General features: G+C 35.1%; 1 protein-coding gene across 2 annotated transcripts in view; it reads left to right on the top strand.

Moving 5' to 3' along the window:
- LOC128993581 (uncharacterized) overlaps window positions 1-16,537 on the top strand; it is a 58,111-nt gene extending 41,574 nt beyond the window's left edge. For both annotated transcript variants that reach the window (XM_054417562.1, XM_054417561.1), the window contains 3 exons: window positions 737-865; window positions 7,143-7,307; window positions 16,337-16,537. In XM_054417562.1, the coding sequence (XP_054273537.1) occupies window positions 737-865; window positions 7,143-7,307; window positions 16,337-16,411 (369 nt within the window). In that variant the 3' untranslated portion in view covers window positions 16,412-16,537. The remainder of the gene's footprint in view (window positions 1-736; window positions 866-7,142; window positions 7,308-16,336) is intronic.
- The last annotated feature ends 906 nt before the right edge of the window (window positions 16,538-17,443 follow it).

Below are 17,443 nucleotides of genomic sequence, written 5' to 3'. Positions count from 1 at the left end.
TCCCAAAGTCCTGAAACGTGTTTTATGGACACTCTGTACATAAATGAATTTGAACGGAAGGTGCTTTTGGCCTCTTGGGACCTCAAAACGAAAAAGGAAATCGGACCCGGGTCCATGTCTTACCATGAGTACTACGGTAAAAGCTTATTCCTAATATGAGAAATTTACTAAAATCTACTAAATTAATCCCCATAGGTACGTAAAAGAGAACCCGTGCGTGAGAGTCAGTCAATTTATTTTGTAAGGGGAAAGAATGAGAAACTTTGATACATAGTTAAAACAACGACTTCTAATTACTGGCATGATTACACAGTGCTAGAAGAAGTTTGACAAATTACATTAGAAAATATATAACTATCAGGTATCATTAGAAGTTTTCACAGTTAGCGTGTAAAATAGGAATCGTATTGGAAGGAAGGCGGTACTTAATTATTGGCTTTGCAATTAAGTTAATCACAAATAACGCAAACTATTAAAGAGATAATGGACTTAGGTAGGAAAAATGTTAAGTCCATCTAAAGTTTTTTTTACCCTAGACAGTGAGTGTGAACTTATTTTTAGCAAGATTTCTTTTACTGTTAGGTCTATAAACCTACATAAACTGCAGAAAATATAGAAACATGATATTTGGTTACTTATAAAAAATCTTATGATTGCGAACCATCTGAAGTATTATAAGTCATCTGAACCTTCAGCTTAAAAGCAGCTAAATAAACTAACTCCTTGGGGATTGTAGGACGAATTGGAGAGGAGACATGACCAATACAAAGGCGCATATATACATACTCTCTACTACGACCATGATGATGTTGTCCGTGTTGGGGAGGATGGCAAATTTCAGTGGAAACCTCTAATGGAATATATGGTGAGTACTTATAGGCTACAGTTTCTTAATTAATACTTGTACATTTTTAACTTTTTAACAATCTTTGACAAATACAATGTTTGTGATAATAATCGTTACTAATTTCACCCCCATAATGAGAACTAAAAGTGCTGGGGAACATAGGAAAGTATGGTATTTATATTTGATTAAAGTTGTGCACATTTAAAAAGTTAATGTGGCTAAAGAAGGGTCTATGTAGGCAAGGTCTTTAGCTCCTTTGACAAAATATTTGTTGTGTGCATCTTTTTTTATTCCACTTTTCCATAACTTTCACAGAGACGTTTGGACAAAGCAGAGTTTATTTACAAGATAGTACAAAGCTTGTCGTTCTTATAGACATTAACTACTGAGCTGGACTCTTACTAATTTCTTGGATTAATGTATCTCTCAACTCAAGAAGATCCTGCTGAGTGCTAAAAGTCTCCTATGTCTTCCCTCACTAAACGAAAAAAATATATTCTTAAATATCTTTACAGCAGACTGAACTGCTGCATAATTTGCCTGGTGGTGATATGGAGAGGAATTAATTATCTGAAATATTCACTCTTCTATAAAATATTTAAATGTTTGACTTAATATAAGGGTAACACTATCACCAACTACATCGTCTGGAATGCCATATATTGCAAATAACTCTTTACATAAAACAAACAATGTTTCAGAGGTACAATTTTGTGTTTTCCTAAACTCAAAAATGAAGAATAGTAATCAGAACACAATAATGAAGTGAGTTGAACCTTTTTGAGCAAAATCAATCCAAATTCGCTGCCAGGGACATGATAGTGTTTCTTACAGTAAAAAAGGGTTCTTTCCAATGAGTTGGAGCATATTTCTGTGATACTATATTTATTTGTGTAACTAGTGAGCAAAGTGGCACTTTGCTGCACACGAGAGCAATGTTTACACACGAGCCACAGGCGAATGCGGAATGATATCGGGTGCAGCAAAGGCCTTTTGCAAACGTGTTACACATGGTTACACATTATATTTTTCCTACAGTCACTATAAAGCATATAAATAATTAGTTTTTCAAACACTATACAACACGTTTTTAGGTTCAGCTGGAAACACAAATAGGTGCCCTAGAGAAAGTAGTCACCGGTCCGTATCACTCCACTATTTTTTCCTCGATAAGCAATGTGCTCCGCGACTTGAGAAAAAAGTTCCGTATGTTTTTGTAATTTGAAGTGGTTTCCGTGCCAAAAAAATGCTTTAAAGGTAATTTCTTGTTTATTAAGATCGTAGGAATGTTTTAAAAACGTTTACAGGAAAAGTCCAGAAAGTTCAGAAAAACCGAAAAGAGAACATAAACTATAAACACGAAATGGCAGGTTAAATCGTAGTTATAAAAGTTAATCAGCTGCTCATAGTATTATTATCTTTAAGTGTTGCCAACCTATTTCCAAGCGTCCACGGATTACGTGCATAATAGAACCACGCTGTTTTGTGTTGTTTCGTTGGAATCCTGATGTGCGCCAAAGTATAAACCGTACGACAAAGTATAAACCGTACGACAAAGTATAAATATACAGCAATTAGCAGCTTTCTGTACTATAAACAGTACTAGGAAGCCTACTTTCCTATCATTCCCGGCCAAAAAATATATATTTTACTCTTCTTATACATGATTTAATTTGACGTTAAAAATTGTTCCTATTGGCTAGTTCAATTTTCATTGACTATGGATAACTATCCACTTTTCTTTGAGGATACACCTTCAACTCCAAGCTATTCCTTAAAAGGCCAGTCATGCCATAGTTCCTTGGGAACTTGAGTATTTCTATCAGGTGATCATAAACCATTTATAATCACCGATATAAGCTTCTGAAGCACGGGGTCACTGTATTTTTGTTCTGTAAGTGGGTTTAAACGCTCGTCCGTAACATTTATGTATTTTGAGGGTTTACACTGTTTAACTCCTTTGACGAGATGTTCATTGAGGTTTAAAAATCGTTGCTGAATTGTCTTGCATTCTGTTTTCATACTTAGTTTCTGGAGCGCGTGACAAAATATCTACTAACATTTTTTTTACCTGGTCGATAAACGACAGTGAATTTAAACTTCTGCAAACGCAGCAACATTCTTTGTAATCGATTCGGTGTATTGACCAAAGGTTTTTTGAAAACAGTCTCACGAGGTTTGTGGTCAGTTTCTACCATAATATCACACTTATAAAACAAATACTGACCAAACCTTTCAAAGGTAAATATTACTGCCGGTAATTCTTTCTCAATCTGAACGTAATGGCATTCAGTTTGATTTTGAGTCCTTGGTATTAGCAACTGGCTTACCATTGTGCAATATTCACCCAAGCCAAACTGGCTCGCATCACATTGCAACGTCACAGGAGAGTCTTTATTGTAATACTGTAGGGTTGGTCACCATGTTAAATGCCACCACGTCTTGAAAGCCAATGAATGCAATTCCTTCCACGTCCACTTAGCATATATTTAAATACTAGTATCCTCTCCAACTACCAGAAAAACAAATCAACTTGAGGCCTAAACAGATTAACAGAATCATATTATACTGTAGCATCAAAAATAATTTAAGTATTGTGACCATTGCACCTATCGGCTACTCTTTGACCACTTGAAAACACCCATAATCAACTAGCACAGTTATCTCAGAGGTAAGGTGTGAGACTCACAAGGCGAAGGTACCGGGTTTTGATACCCGTTCCGGCCAAATAATTTTATCTCGTTTTTTTTTCAAAATGAGTTTTTATGAACTATTTAATCAATTTACTCGACTGATAATTATGCTTTTCATACTAAATCTTTAGTATTTTGTGTTTTTTTTTTGTTTAGGCCCAATGGGATGGTTGGCCCTTCCGCAAAAATTGGTTGATTGGCCAACCGTAAGACTGAGTGCCAAAACATACCGTTGGCCAACGATCGACAGAAAAGTTTGGCCAACGATTTGCCATCGATTTTTGCTACTTGGGTAATGAGCTTGTAGATAGGTTAAGACTTCTTTGGCTAAGTCGCCAAGCCGGTAACTCAGGAGTGGATTATGAAATAGATTCCATTTTCGAAGAATTGATAGAAAGTGGAATTATTTATTAAATAAAAATATGTTTATAGATACATTTTATTGTTTATTTAATCAATATAATAAGCCAGCAGAACCCAGAGCTAGTAATGAACCTACTTTAAATTTAAAAGACGATAGTTGAAATTGTTTAAACCGTAAAATTGGTAATGTTAAAGATGGGGAGTTTGTAGATGATGTATCAACTTTGGGGCAGACATTAACTAGAAAAGGTGATGTCTTTGTACAAGGTAAAACTAAATATGAGTTTTTACAATATAAAAATAAAAATTGGAATGCTAAAAAACAGAAAATTACTAATGTGGAAAAGGGTTTAGATGATGTACCCACTTTACAACAGACTTTAATACGAAAAAACGGTACGTTTGTACAAGAAAATCATAATTATGAACTTTTAGAATCAGAGAATTGTGTTTCAAATGCTAAGAAACGGAAAATTACTAATGTGAAAAGGGTTGAAAGCTTAGATGATGTGCCCACTTTACAACAGACTTTAATACGAAAAGATGGTGGTACCTTTGTACAAGGCGATAATAATTATGAATTTTTATAATCAGAGAATAGTGTTTGGAATGCTAAGAAAATTAGTGTTTTGATGAAAGGTACAGATAGTAAAGATGCTGTGAATGTTTCACAAGTTCCAAAAATGGAAGCAGGCTATTGGGATTTTAATAATAAAAGGTTAGTACGTGTTAAACCTGGCATTGATGACACTGATTGTGTTACAAAAGAACAGACTATGACCCGTAATAAAAAACATCGTCGGGATGCCAAACACATATTTATAAGGAATCTACCAGAGGGGAAAAATTTGGATGAAATTTGTCTAATGTCACAAGCTATGCATTATGATAGAGCGAAATTTGTATATGGAGAACAAAATTTTAATTAAATGGAATAAAATCCTGATTTATTAGTTGCTGACCCCACATCTTTGAGTGCATTTAAGTATATAGGTAATAAACCATATATACCAGAAAACTATGTATTTAAAAGAAAAATTATTACTTACTGTCTGGTTATAGTTTTATAATCAGTTAAGGTTTAAAAAAATTTGTGTAAGTTCATAGGCATATTTGTATAAATACTATAACCAGAACTGTGTTCAATACTATTGTGATTGTTTACAACAACTGTATATTATGTACATTGAGCAATAAAGATTTTTTCTATTCTATTCTATTCTATTCTATTCTAAAAAAGATAATCTATTGATTGGGGCTAATGGTAGTATATTTATAGTTAATGGAAAGAGTGATGTTATAAAAAATTAATGAAATTGCGTACGAACTTCATAAGTCTGCAAGAAAGAATTTCATTAGAAGGTCTTTTAAAGTATTAGGTTTAGACGAAACCATACAAATAGATTTAATTGATATGCAAAACTATTCTAGAGATAATTCTGGCAATAAATATATTTTAACTTTAATAGATACATTTTATAAAAAAGCTTATGCTGCTCCACTAAAGAATAAGACAGGGTTGGTGGTTACAGAAGACATTAAAACCATTCTACAAAAGGGGGTTGAAAACATTCAATCTGACAATGGAAAAGCATTTTTCTTCAATATTTTAGCAAACTAATGAAAACACTAAATATTAATCATTATCACACTTTTTCTACAACTAAGGCTACAATTGTGGAGAGGTTCCAGAGAACTTTAAAGAATTGGTTATATAGGGAATTAAGTGTTCAGGGGAGTTATAAATGGTTGGATTTACTTCCAAAGTTAATTAGAAAATACAATAATAAAGTGCATAGATATATAGGAATGAAGCCTAACCAAGTGAGTGTTAAGAATAGTAAATATGTGCATGAGAGGTTGACTTCTAAAGTAGTGCAAGTTAAGCCAAAATATAAGGTGGGCGATATCGTGAGGATTTCCAAGTATAAACATTTGTTTAGTAAAGGATATACCCCAAATTGGACAGGGGAGCTTTTTACAATAGCAGAAGTTAAGAATAAAAAGCCTCTGACTTTTATCTTGAACGATGAAAATGGTAATATAATCAGGGGAGGGTTCTACACAGAGGAGTTGTTAAAGACCACCAAATATAAATACATGTATTTGGTAGAGAAGGTAATTAGGAGAAAGGGTGATTTGTCAAATGGCTTGGATTCCCAAGTAGCCAGAACTCGTGGATTTCCACAAAGGATGTTGAGAAGCAAGCATAATGGAGCCCGCTCGAGTTTGCGTGCAATCCTCGGACGATTTTGAAAATATACATGGGAATAAATATGGATTTGAAATGTTAATGGAGTTGTACAATAGTATTGAACATTTGTATGGGCTTGTATTGGCCGAGAGCAGGGTCTTTAAAAAAGTGGCTAAAAATAATACCCATAAGAATAACATGGGAAAACCGTGCCGAAAGTGAGGTAAAACCGCTATATTTTACCTACTGTGGTATTGTCATCTAAATAAATAAATAGATCTTTTAAGTCTATAGTACTCAGTATCCTAGCTTTTATAGGTTATGGAACAACTTCTTCTATAGTGGGGACCTGATAATGTGACCGCTGGACAGCTTTGTTTAGTTGATATTGGCAAAAAAATCACATTTTTTGGTTTCTTAACATTAACCATGATAACACTGACCGATGAGAAAGGTTAAGTTACCTTACGTATTACACTTAATTCTTTCTTTTTAATTAAGTCTTTAATTAGTTGTTGTATTTAAATTTTTAACACATCTTATAAAACAGAGGATATTTTAGAGGTGGAACCACTACAGGAACAACAGATTCGTCAAGTATAAATTCATAACGAATATAATGGTTTTAAATACCTTCAGTCACCAGTTCAAATTAAGTCAGCTGTTGCTACCCAGGTTTCAGCACGAAGTTGTACCATCATCAGGTGGGCCAGTTTTGAGTCTTCAGTCCAATGGACGTCGTTGGGTAAAACTAATAACAGCTCACGACATACAGCACAAACACGCACATGAAACATATAACGAATAATAATGGTATTTACAGAAAGACGACATTTCTGTATGTTACCGACCGCGCCGGGTGACATCCAACCCACAATAGTAACTCAAGTGTTTCGGTACTCTCATTTTATTAGACCTACAAGCCTTATTTTTAGCCAAAATGAAATCAATCCAAGCAAAGTCTAGAAACGCAGTTAATCAGTTTGTCTATCTAGTTGCTAATTTCGTTTAAAATTGCTGTCCTTCATTGTTTGACATTTTTCAGAGAGTTCAACATTGGACGATTGGTCCAAAATACAAAAAAATGGTGTTGCTCAAAGTACGAACGTCATCTGTTCTTAAAGGTGACACTGAGTTCTTTCAGAAAATATGCGAAGCAAAGGGGGAGCCAAAGGAATACCCTGTGGTGTACTATGAAGCCTACAAAAGAGTAAGTGTTGAACCTAAAACTCCAAACTTGAGTATGATTGTGACCTAAAGAGTGGATTGTAAGTTGGAAATGTGGTCTTAGTGATTAATTTGTTGTCTAGAAGAGAGTAAACCTATTAAAACTTTAGGAGTTGCTTGGGAACCCAAATCAGACATGTTCAAAGTAAACATCAATGTCACAACTCAAAATAAATCTAGTTTAAACAAACGAGAAATTCTGAGGGCTATTTCAAGTGTATTTGATCCACTGGGATTAATAAGTCCTTTAGTAATAGTTTCAAAAATCATGCTACAACAACTGTGGTTAACTGGACTAACTTGGGATGAGCCGGTGAGTGAAGACATATCAAAACAATGGGATCAAATCAAAGGTGAGCTATTTACTATCAATAGTTTGGGAGTATTTCATTTGGTCCAACAGTTGTAAAACAGTTCCTTTGGTCCAAAATCGTTTGGTCCAACACTTGTAAAACAGTTCGTTTGGCCCAAAATCGTTTTATCCTCAGTTTGGGAGTATTTCATTTGGTCCAAAATCGTTTGGTCCAACAGTTGTAAAACAGTTCGTTTGGTCCAACACTCTAATACGAGTTCGTTTGGTCCAACAGTATGAGCTATTGCGTCCCTCACATTGAAGGCGTTCAAATAATCGCCGTCACGTCGTCAACCCAACCGCCTGCCTTCCGAGGCCTATTTGTTGTTTTGTGTTATGTTTCTAAATAATTTATAGTTTGCATTTATATACACGTACATATTCATATATTTATTTATATATAATGTGCTTGTGTCCTGTTTAATTTTTATCCCCAGTCAATCTTAAGACAACGAGTTTTAATTCCCTAGATTTGTGGATAAACATTGACTTTGCTTTGAGTTTGCATTTAATGTTAAACAGATGTTTTATTTAATTTATCTATACATTAAATTAAATCTATGTTTGTTGCGTGTTTTTCATGGTATTTGTAACGATCATGTAGTTAATAATACCTTTGACTATTAATACAACAACGTCAATGATAATAAATGATATAAAGTAATGATATAAAGTGAATTTCTCAGTGAAGATAGCCTATATCCTATTTGTAAAACTCCCCAAAAATTTTATGTTTACTCCCCATGAGAACCAAGCGTAAATTATTGAAAAGAAAAGAGTTTATATTTGTTGTGGCATATTGTCAATGGTATTATCTTAACCATTAACTCTATCTATATATATATAATAGAGGAGTCATGTATTTTTATAGCAGTGTATTAATAGTGATTAATAAGTGAATAAATAAAACAAAGAAAGTCGGCATGTTTAAAGCAACAATTTTACAGTATTAATATTATTATTGTATACGACGGCAAATATTTGAATGCCTTCAATGTGAGGGACGCAATAGTTTATACTGTTAGACCAAACGAACTCGTATTAAAGTGTTGGACCAAACGATTTTGGACCAAACGAACGGCAATATAAACGTTGGACCAAACAATTTTGGACCATTTGAAGATGATCCGTTTGGGAGTATTTGCATCCCAAGACAAGTCACAACTCACAATTACTTACGTGAAAGTATTGAAATTATTGGATTTTGTGATGCATCCGAGAAAGCTTATGCTAGCTGTGTGTATGTGCAATATATTTCAACCAATCATGAGGTAAATGTTAATTTGCTTTGTTCTAAAACAAGAGTTGCCCAACCAAACAAATTTCCTTACCGAGATTAGAACTTTGTGGCGCCTCGCTTCTTTCTCAATTATTAAGTAAGGTAGCCTTTTCTCTGAATATTGATATAAATAAGTGTTGTAGTTGGACTGATTCCACAATTGTTTTGTGTTGGTTGTCTCAGTTGCCAAAGAAATGGAAGACGTTTGTTGCTAACAGGGTGTCAGAAATATAAGACACTATTCCGCCTTCAAATTGGAATCATGTTAGTTCGTCTGAAAATCCAGCTGAATTGGCTACTAGAGGCATCTGGCATCTGGTTCTCATCTGAAGCAATCTAGTATTTGGTGGCATGGGCCGGAATGGCTAAAACAAGAGAAATCAAGTTGGCCTCGAAATAATATGAATGTTAACTTAAAGGAAATCCCAGAGTTACGAAAACCATCCACTCAAATTTTGTTTTCCCAAGAAAAGTCAACTTTGCTTAAGAAATTGATGAACTTCTCAAGCTATTTCAAGATCATATGTATCGTTGCTTACATCTTGAGATTTACAAATAAAACAAAAAATCCGGCAGAAGAAAGAGAAAAGGAGTCTTTAAACAGCAGTGAAATTGAGTCTACAAAAACAATTGTCAAACTTATCCAGGAAGAATGTTTTCAGGATGAAATAAAGCAACTGAAAAAAACATGGACATGTCAAAAACAAGAGTAAACTGAAAAATCTATTTCCATTTTTGGACGAGTAGGGTCTTTTGCGAGTTGGAGGCAGGTTGACAAATGCAAATATACCGTTTGACATGAAACATAAATTGTTATTGCCAGGTAAGCATATTTTTTCAAAACTTCTGATTAGAAATGAACATATCAGACATCTACATGCTGGCACCCAACTGGTTCAGAATGTAATACGACAAAGGTATTGGATTATTAACATGAATAATGAAATAAAGTCAGTTATTCGGAATTGTACAACATGTATCAGGTACAAATCGTCAACAGCTTCCAATATGATGGGTAATTTACCAATCTCCAGAGTCAATATTGGAAGAGCCTTTAGTAAAACAGGAATCAACTTTGCAGGTCCTATTGCTACAAAAAGAATAGGAAGAAGAGTGAAAGTATTTTTAAAGAGTTATGTTGCACTCTTTGTTTGTTTGATTACCAAAGCTGTCCACATTGAGTTAGTTTCCGATTTAACTTCAGATGCCTTTTTGAGCGCTTTCAAACGATTTGTTGGTCGAAGAGGATTTCCTAACGACATGTATTCTGACAACACAACCAATTTTAAAGGTGCCTATAACATACTACACCGTGAAATTGTCAAGTCCGATTCAATTAAATATGAATTTTCAGTAAAAAATATTAAAATTTAAAATATGAAGCAGAATACAAGTTTTATTTGTATAAGTTTACTTAAAATCTATATTTATGTTTATTATGCATAAGATTAACATTCAGTTTATCACGGCAAGAAAACATACTCTAGTTATTAATTTCTATATCTCTTTAACTAATTGACGCGGAACAAAGACTCAATATACTAAATTGTTGTTTTTTTATCTTATGGTAAGACAAATTTGAAATTATAATATACTTTGTAGGAAATAGTTAAAACTTATATTTAAGGTAAACCCCCTATTTATGCCCATAACCATTTTCACAACATTATTATAGATCAAACATAATGTTTGGACGGACTCAAGAATTGCGTGGTGTTGGATTCAAGCAGCTCAAAAGCAAAAGTCAGTCTAAAATGCTAACCGTTTTGAAAAAGTTCTGAAAAACTCCGACAAACAGCAATGGAGATGCCAACGTACAACAGCAAATTGTAGCTGATGAAGCTTCGCGAGAATTCTCAACTCCATTAATGAGCGATTGCCGTTGGCTTTATCGTCCAGTATTCTTACTTAAAAAATAAAAAGAGTGGTGAACAATTGAAAGGATTTCGGAAAAAGAAGAATGCAATGAAGTAGCCTAACAATTTTATATGAAAACAATTAACTGAGCTTTTGGGCAAATTGTAAAATGCGCCAGCTGCCCAGAATCGCAGGTACTTTGATACTATACTGACCACACCTAATAATTATAACCGAACCTAACTTAACCTAACTAGTCTGGTTAGGAATGTTATCTTACAGTAGGTTAGGTTAGGTTAGGACATTTTTTTTTATTTAAACGAATTAAAATTGTATTTTAAAGTCAATTTATAGGTGTTGTCGGTATAATACCAAATACATTCCGAAGCACAGCTAAAACTCCTGAGACGAGTCCCCTTCCAGGAGACAGATTAGACATAATGAACGGCCATTCAACTTTACGGCTGTGGATTATTTTGGGGCTCTGGAAGTCACCTTAGGCCGCAGAAGAGAAAATTGATATGGAGTGTTGTTCACATGTCTTTAGTGCTAGCGGTACACTTGGAGACCGCAGCTTCTCTCAATATGGACTCAGCAACTCTTGGAATCTGGAGATCTGCGGCAAGGCGCAACTGCCCTTTGGAAATTATATCAATTCTTATACATTTATTTATAGGTTTAAACAATCAATCCATATTAAATAACGTATCAGACAACGGTACCAGCTTTAAGAGTGCAGAGAAGAAATTAAGAAAAGGATTTGAGTTGTATTACAAGGAACAAATTAAGACACTCTGCTTGGGGAAGATGATGACGTGGACTTTTCAAATACTGTGTTATCGAACCATGACGCAGTCGTAGTTCTTGGTGTCTACAGGAGCCCTAGTTATGCTTGCGATGAGTTTTTTGAGCTCTTAGGAGAATGTCTGGATTTTATTCTTCAAAATGCACGCAAGATTGTTGTCCTGGGTGATTTCAATATTAATATTCTGAGTGACGGATTTTCGAGCACAAGCTTTCTGCACATAATGCGATCATACGGCCTGCATCATAAAATATCATCATATACAAGGGAGTTTAAGAACTCTAAGACGGTCATTGACAATATCTTCACAAACATTGACTCCCAGTTAATTAGTTGTAGGGTTGTTAAGGCCGCCTTGTCAGATCACCATGGCCAAGAAGCCGTAATTAATCTATCTCCTTCACTTCCACCATCTGGACCTTTGTTTATTCAATGTCGTATATTTAATTTGGAAAATATTGGTTGTTTTAGGCATCATTTAAATAAGGAAACCTGGACTGGCATGCTAGATCAACAGAGTACAGATAAAAAATTCAGTGAATTTCTTCAAACCATAAAATACTGTTTCGATATATCCTTTCCTATAACGAAAACAAAAGTCCATCGTCATAAGTCTTCAAATAAACCAGTCATCACGCCAGAGATATTGAACCTTAAAAAGCAACTGCAGTTTCTTTACTCATTGTCAAAGGATCTTGATTCGTCACACCCTATCCGCTTGAAGTACAGAGATATGAAAAGAAACTTCAAAATGGCTGTCCGTAAAGCAAAATCAGACAAAATCCTTAGTAAGATATCTGAGTCATCGAACAAATCAAAGACAATATGGGGAATCATAAATGACACCAAAGGTCCTAAATTAAAGGACAACTTCGACATTTCATTGGTTGACAAAGATGGCGGTACAGTAGGAGATCCAGGGACAGTCGCTGGAATCTTTAATAAATTCTTCTCTGATATCGGGACTGAATTTCACACTGAAAGTGACTGTATAGATAGGGTGAACTCGCTGTCAGAGTCTCTCAATTTTGTAAGCAATTCTCTATTTTTGTCCCCTGTCACCAAACCTGAGGTGGAAGAAGTCATACTTTCACTCAAACCAAAACCATCGAGTGGGCCAGATGAAATTTCTTCTCGACTTCTTAGAGAAACATATGATCTAGTTTCTGCTACATTGGTCCATCTGATAAATTGTTCTTTTGAAGAGGGATGCTTTCCATCTTCCCTAAAACATGCTATTGTTAGGCCTATTCATAAGAATGGAAGCAAATTTGATTGTAGCAACTATCGGCCGATTTCCTTAATTTCAACTTTCTCCAAGGTTTTCGAACGTCTTTTTCTGAACAGACTCTTATCATTTTTGGAGGAAAATAATATCTTGTCTTCCCACCAGTTTGGGTTTATAAAGGGAAAATCGACCCTCGACGCAGTCAATCATGTTGTATCATTCTTGTCAGGAGCCCTAGATTCTGGAGACGCTGCACTGGGAATAAATTTTGACCTGTCTAAAGCATTTGATATGGTTGATCACCCTTCTCTTCTGGAAAAGCTTTACCGTCTTGGAGTACGGGGCTTAGCTCACGAATGGGTGTCATCCTTTCTTCGAGGAAGAACTCAATCAGTCCGGATACCCTTTGTTGACTCCCAAGGAATTCGTAATCATGCTACCTCTGCTTCGTCTGTTGTTATTCGGTGTGTTCCCCAGGGTTCTATCATCGGCCCAATCCTGTTTTTGCTCTTCATTAATGACCTGCCTTCTTTTGTATCAAATAATCCAAGTTCAAATGTAGATGTTTGTTTATATGCCGACGACACCTCACTTTGCGTCTCAGCTAAAGACGTGGCTCATCTGGAGACAACAACATTTGAGAGTTCCAATAGAGCTTTGCAATGGTTCCAAAACAACAAACTTCTTCTAAACTGCAAGAAAACAAAAATGCTCCAATACCATATTAACAGCTCAAAAAAGCAAGTCCCACTGACTGTTTTGATAGGTGACGAAGAGATCTCTTCTTGCAACAATGCTAAGTTTCTTGGTTTGGTTTTAGACAGACAGCTCAACTTTCGTGACCATATAGAGCTCATATCCAGAAGAATTAGCACAGGAATTTTTGTGATCAGAGGTCTTTCGAGGTTTACCGATTCTCGTGTAACCTTGAGTGCCTATTATGGACTGATTTACCCATTATTGTCGTATTTGGTGGCAGTTTGGGGCTGTGAGAGCGTACGAACAAAGTTTGTCTTCCGTCTTCAGAAAAAAGCCCTAAGAGCAGCCTTCAGAATATCCCGTCGTACTTCTTGCAAGCCTCTCTTCAAGGAATACAATATCCTCACATTTCCATCCATATACATACTCAGTTGTCTATCGTTTTTAAAAAGAAATTATCATCTGTATCAACCGCAGTTCCATTCAATGCAGTACACTCTCAGACAAAAAAACAATATTAGGCTACCTAAGCACAGGACAAGTTTCTTTGAGAGACACCTATTTTATAATAGTATCAGGTTTTTCAATGTGTTGCCTGAACCCCTGAAAGTGGAGCAAGACAAAGACAAATTTGGGAGAGCGGTCAAACGCATACTCTTGGAACAAGCTCCCTACACTGTGAAAGATGTTTTAAGTTGCCGATCGAATTAAGATACTGTTCAGTTACGTTTTAGTTCTAACAGCATTTATAATTTAGTTTTATTATATAATAAGATTCTTGTGACGCTATTATACAGTTTTTTTCTGTGCAAAAATAAAGATGATTTGATTTGATTTGATACCGGCAAGCACTCACAAAGGTGAGGCGCACCATCGCCTTATAAAGTATGTGAAATTTTTTTAAGAATTATTGTAGGCTCCCATGATTCCAAATAAAAAACTTCAACATATGTCTTATGTGAATTGGGCTATATCATCAACAGCAGACCCTTGTTTCCTGTCTCAGAAGACCCTAATGATGTTTGTATAATGGAGAAGCATCTGCATAAGCAATGGAAGATCGCACAGTATAAATAATAAATAAATAAAATAAATAAACATGCCTTTAATTATCAAGCGTTTCTCAGTACAAATACTGCTTCTCAGAACAACTTTCGTCAATAACAATATAAAACTAACAACAAATAAATAGAGCAATAACAAAACAGAAACAAGACAATATGAGTAACAATAATGAACCATCAGTGCACAATTCTTTGATCTTAACTCTAAATGATGATAAAGAATATTTTTTGACGCCAGAGGGGAGGTCGTTGTACAGTTTTGGACCGAAGTACGAGAAGCTTCGTCTCCCAAACTCAAGCCTCACTCTTGGAAAGTGAAGCTGGAGACCACCATGGCGGGTACTGCGCTGAGAGACCTCCTCCCGGAAAGAGAGCCTATCAAGAAGGTACTGTTGCTCCTGTAAGACAAGAGCCTTGTGCACCATGCAGCACGTCATGATCCTGCAAACAGTGTCTACTGTTGTCATCCCCACTACAGCTCTATAGGGAGAGATATGTTCAATTTTTTTGAGGCAAAATATGAAGTGAATAGCTGAATTTTGCAGTTTCTGCATTCGGGTCATGTCTACTCCAGATATGCTGTTTCCATAAGCAGGGAGACAATATGTAAACACTGACAGGACTAGTGACTGCATGAGGCGCAGCTTCGCAGATTCTGGCAGCAGACTTCTAAACCTGTACAGCCCTCTCAGCCTTCCTAACGCGCGCTGCGAAGCATGTGTGACATGGTCAGAGAAGGTGAGGCTGCTATCAAGCACAACGCCAAGAGTCTTTGACTTGCCATAAAGTCAAAGATTCCCCGTTGAGCACAACACTCACTCCTCTCTCGCTGAGGGACTGCACCAAGTCTTGTGGCGCCGTATGCATCACAGTACACTTGCCAGTATTGAGTTTCAACCCATTTGCTTCTGACCACAAAAGGATTTTTCTTAGATCAGAGTTAATGAGATCGATTGAAGCTCAAATCTGGGATGGCTCATAAGACAAGTGCAGCTGTGAGTATCTGGCAGAGAAATTCTGGAAACGTTGGCTGCAAGAATATTAGCCCTTACAAACGCTCCAATTGGCACACCAGACAAGAAAATCTGAGAGTTGGAAACTTTGTGCTTAAAACGGATGAAAACTAAGCTAATGGACTAAGGGCATAGTGGATGCGGTACACCCTAGGCTAGATGACCAAGTCAGAGTAGCTGACGACCAAATTGTAGTCTGGAGGAGACCGGCAACCAAATTAGTGAACGTGAGAAACCCCTATGTGTGAAATGTTATAAATTATATGTAATGGTTTTATTTTGTACTGTTTTAGTCACATGTTTTATTTTGATACTTGTTAGTATTTACGTTAACTGTACAAGTGTGCAATCCTATCTCTTCTTTAAATAAATCTTTAAACTCAAGTAGTAGCTCCAGATTCTTTTTCTTCGGCAATAAAGCCCTACGTATGCCGTTTATTAAGATTTTATTGAATATTTCCATGTGTTCCTCTATCTTTACTAAGTTTAAGAAAGCAAATTCTAAATATTAACCGGACATATTTGTTTTTATATTGTAGAATTATTGATACCTGTCACTAGTTAAATTTCCACAACAACTACACTTGTTAAGTTAAACTGTTAAAAGAATTCTTGAAGTTGTTTTACTTATTCGACATATTTTAGAATATATACATACATATTTTTCCTGATATTTACCGAAGACTGTTTGATCAATTAATTTCTTAATTTTCAGTTGTATAAAATAATTTACTTAAGAGAGGTTGATTCAACAATGGAAGATGCCTGGGATGATTGTCCATTCCAATAAGAGAGGAATGAGTCGCTCCAAAAAACCTTTGGATTAAAAATAAAAGTTAATCATTCTTGATTTGTTTACTTCACCTTTCTTAATCACTAAATAACAAATATACTGTATTTCAAGACTTTAAGGAAAGCCGTAACGAGTTTTATTTCAATTCCTGTCTGTCTTATTGCATGCCGCAGCCAACGCAAGGCACATTAGAGCACCTATCAAGATTGATCTCTTCATAACAGTTTATAACAGCTGATGTCAGTGTTGCTAACATTTATTGTGAGTGAAAGAAAGGATAGAAAGGATTTGTGATTTAATTTGAAAAAGATTTACCTAAAAAATAATTGTTTATTTTAATTTAATAATAAGTAGTTTTGAAACTTCAAGAGTTTAATTTGAATAGAATGGCACTCGCACCGTTTCCCGTTTTTTAATTAGAGAACCTTGTAAGACTATTATTATAATCTGCAATAAAATTTAAGTAAGCATATATAAGTTATATTTACATTACTAGTTAAATACAGATATGATAAAAAAATTTTAAGGCCAACGAGAAGAACTTTCCGTAATTCCAGGATCATTAATAATATTATCCTTAATTGGGTAATTGGAATTTGTTTTGTAAGATAAATTTTTTTTTTTTAATTAACAGTTTCAAATTATACTGTAAATTAATATATATTAATTTGAACTGATCTGTTTCCTCTAAATATGGCGTTTAGGGAACAGTATTTTATACATTTCCAACATAGAGCTACGCTTTTTAACTTAACTATTTATACACATTTAATTATATACATGACAAACAGTTAAAGTATTTTTTTCAAGACTGTGAAGCAGTTATTACCTTGAATTCCAATTTTGACCTATAATCTCAATCATTTTTAATTTTACTATTTATACAGGGTGATTGAAAAGTCTGGGTACGGCTTAATATTTTGCAAAATAATAAACGTAGACCTACAAAACTTGGAATCAAGTTATAAGGCATATAAATCTATCTTAACACATATCCGGTGATCCGCTACCTCCTCAGGGGGACGGCCT

This window comes from Macrosteles quadrilineatus, unplaced genomic scaffold (genome assembly GCF_028750875.1).
Source record: "Macrosteles quadrilineatus isolate MER2022 unplaced genomic scaffold, UCM_ALF_1.0 Scaffold_4__1_contigs__length_99947679, whole genome shotgun sequence".
NCBI classification, from domain to species: Eukaryota; Metazoa; Arthropoda; class Insecta; order Hemiptera; family Cicadellidae; genus Macrosteles; species Macrosteles quadrilineatus.
Note: the sequence above shows the minus strand (reverse complement) of the source record. Positions and strands in the feature narration are given on the sequence as shown.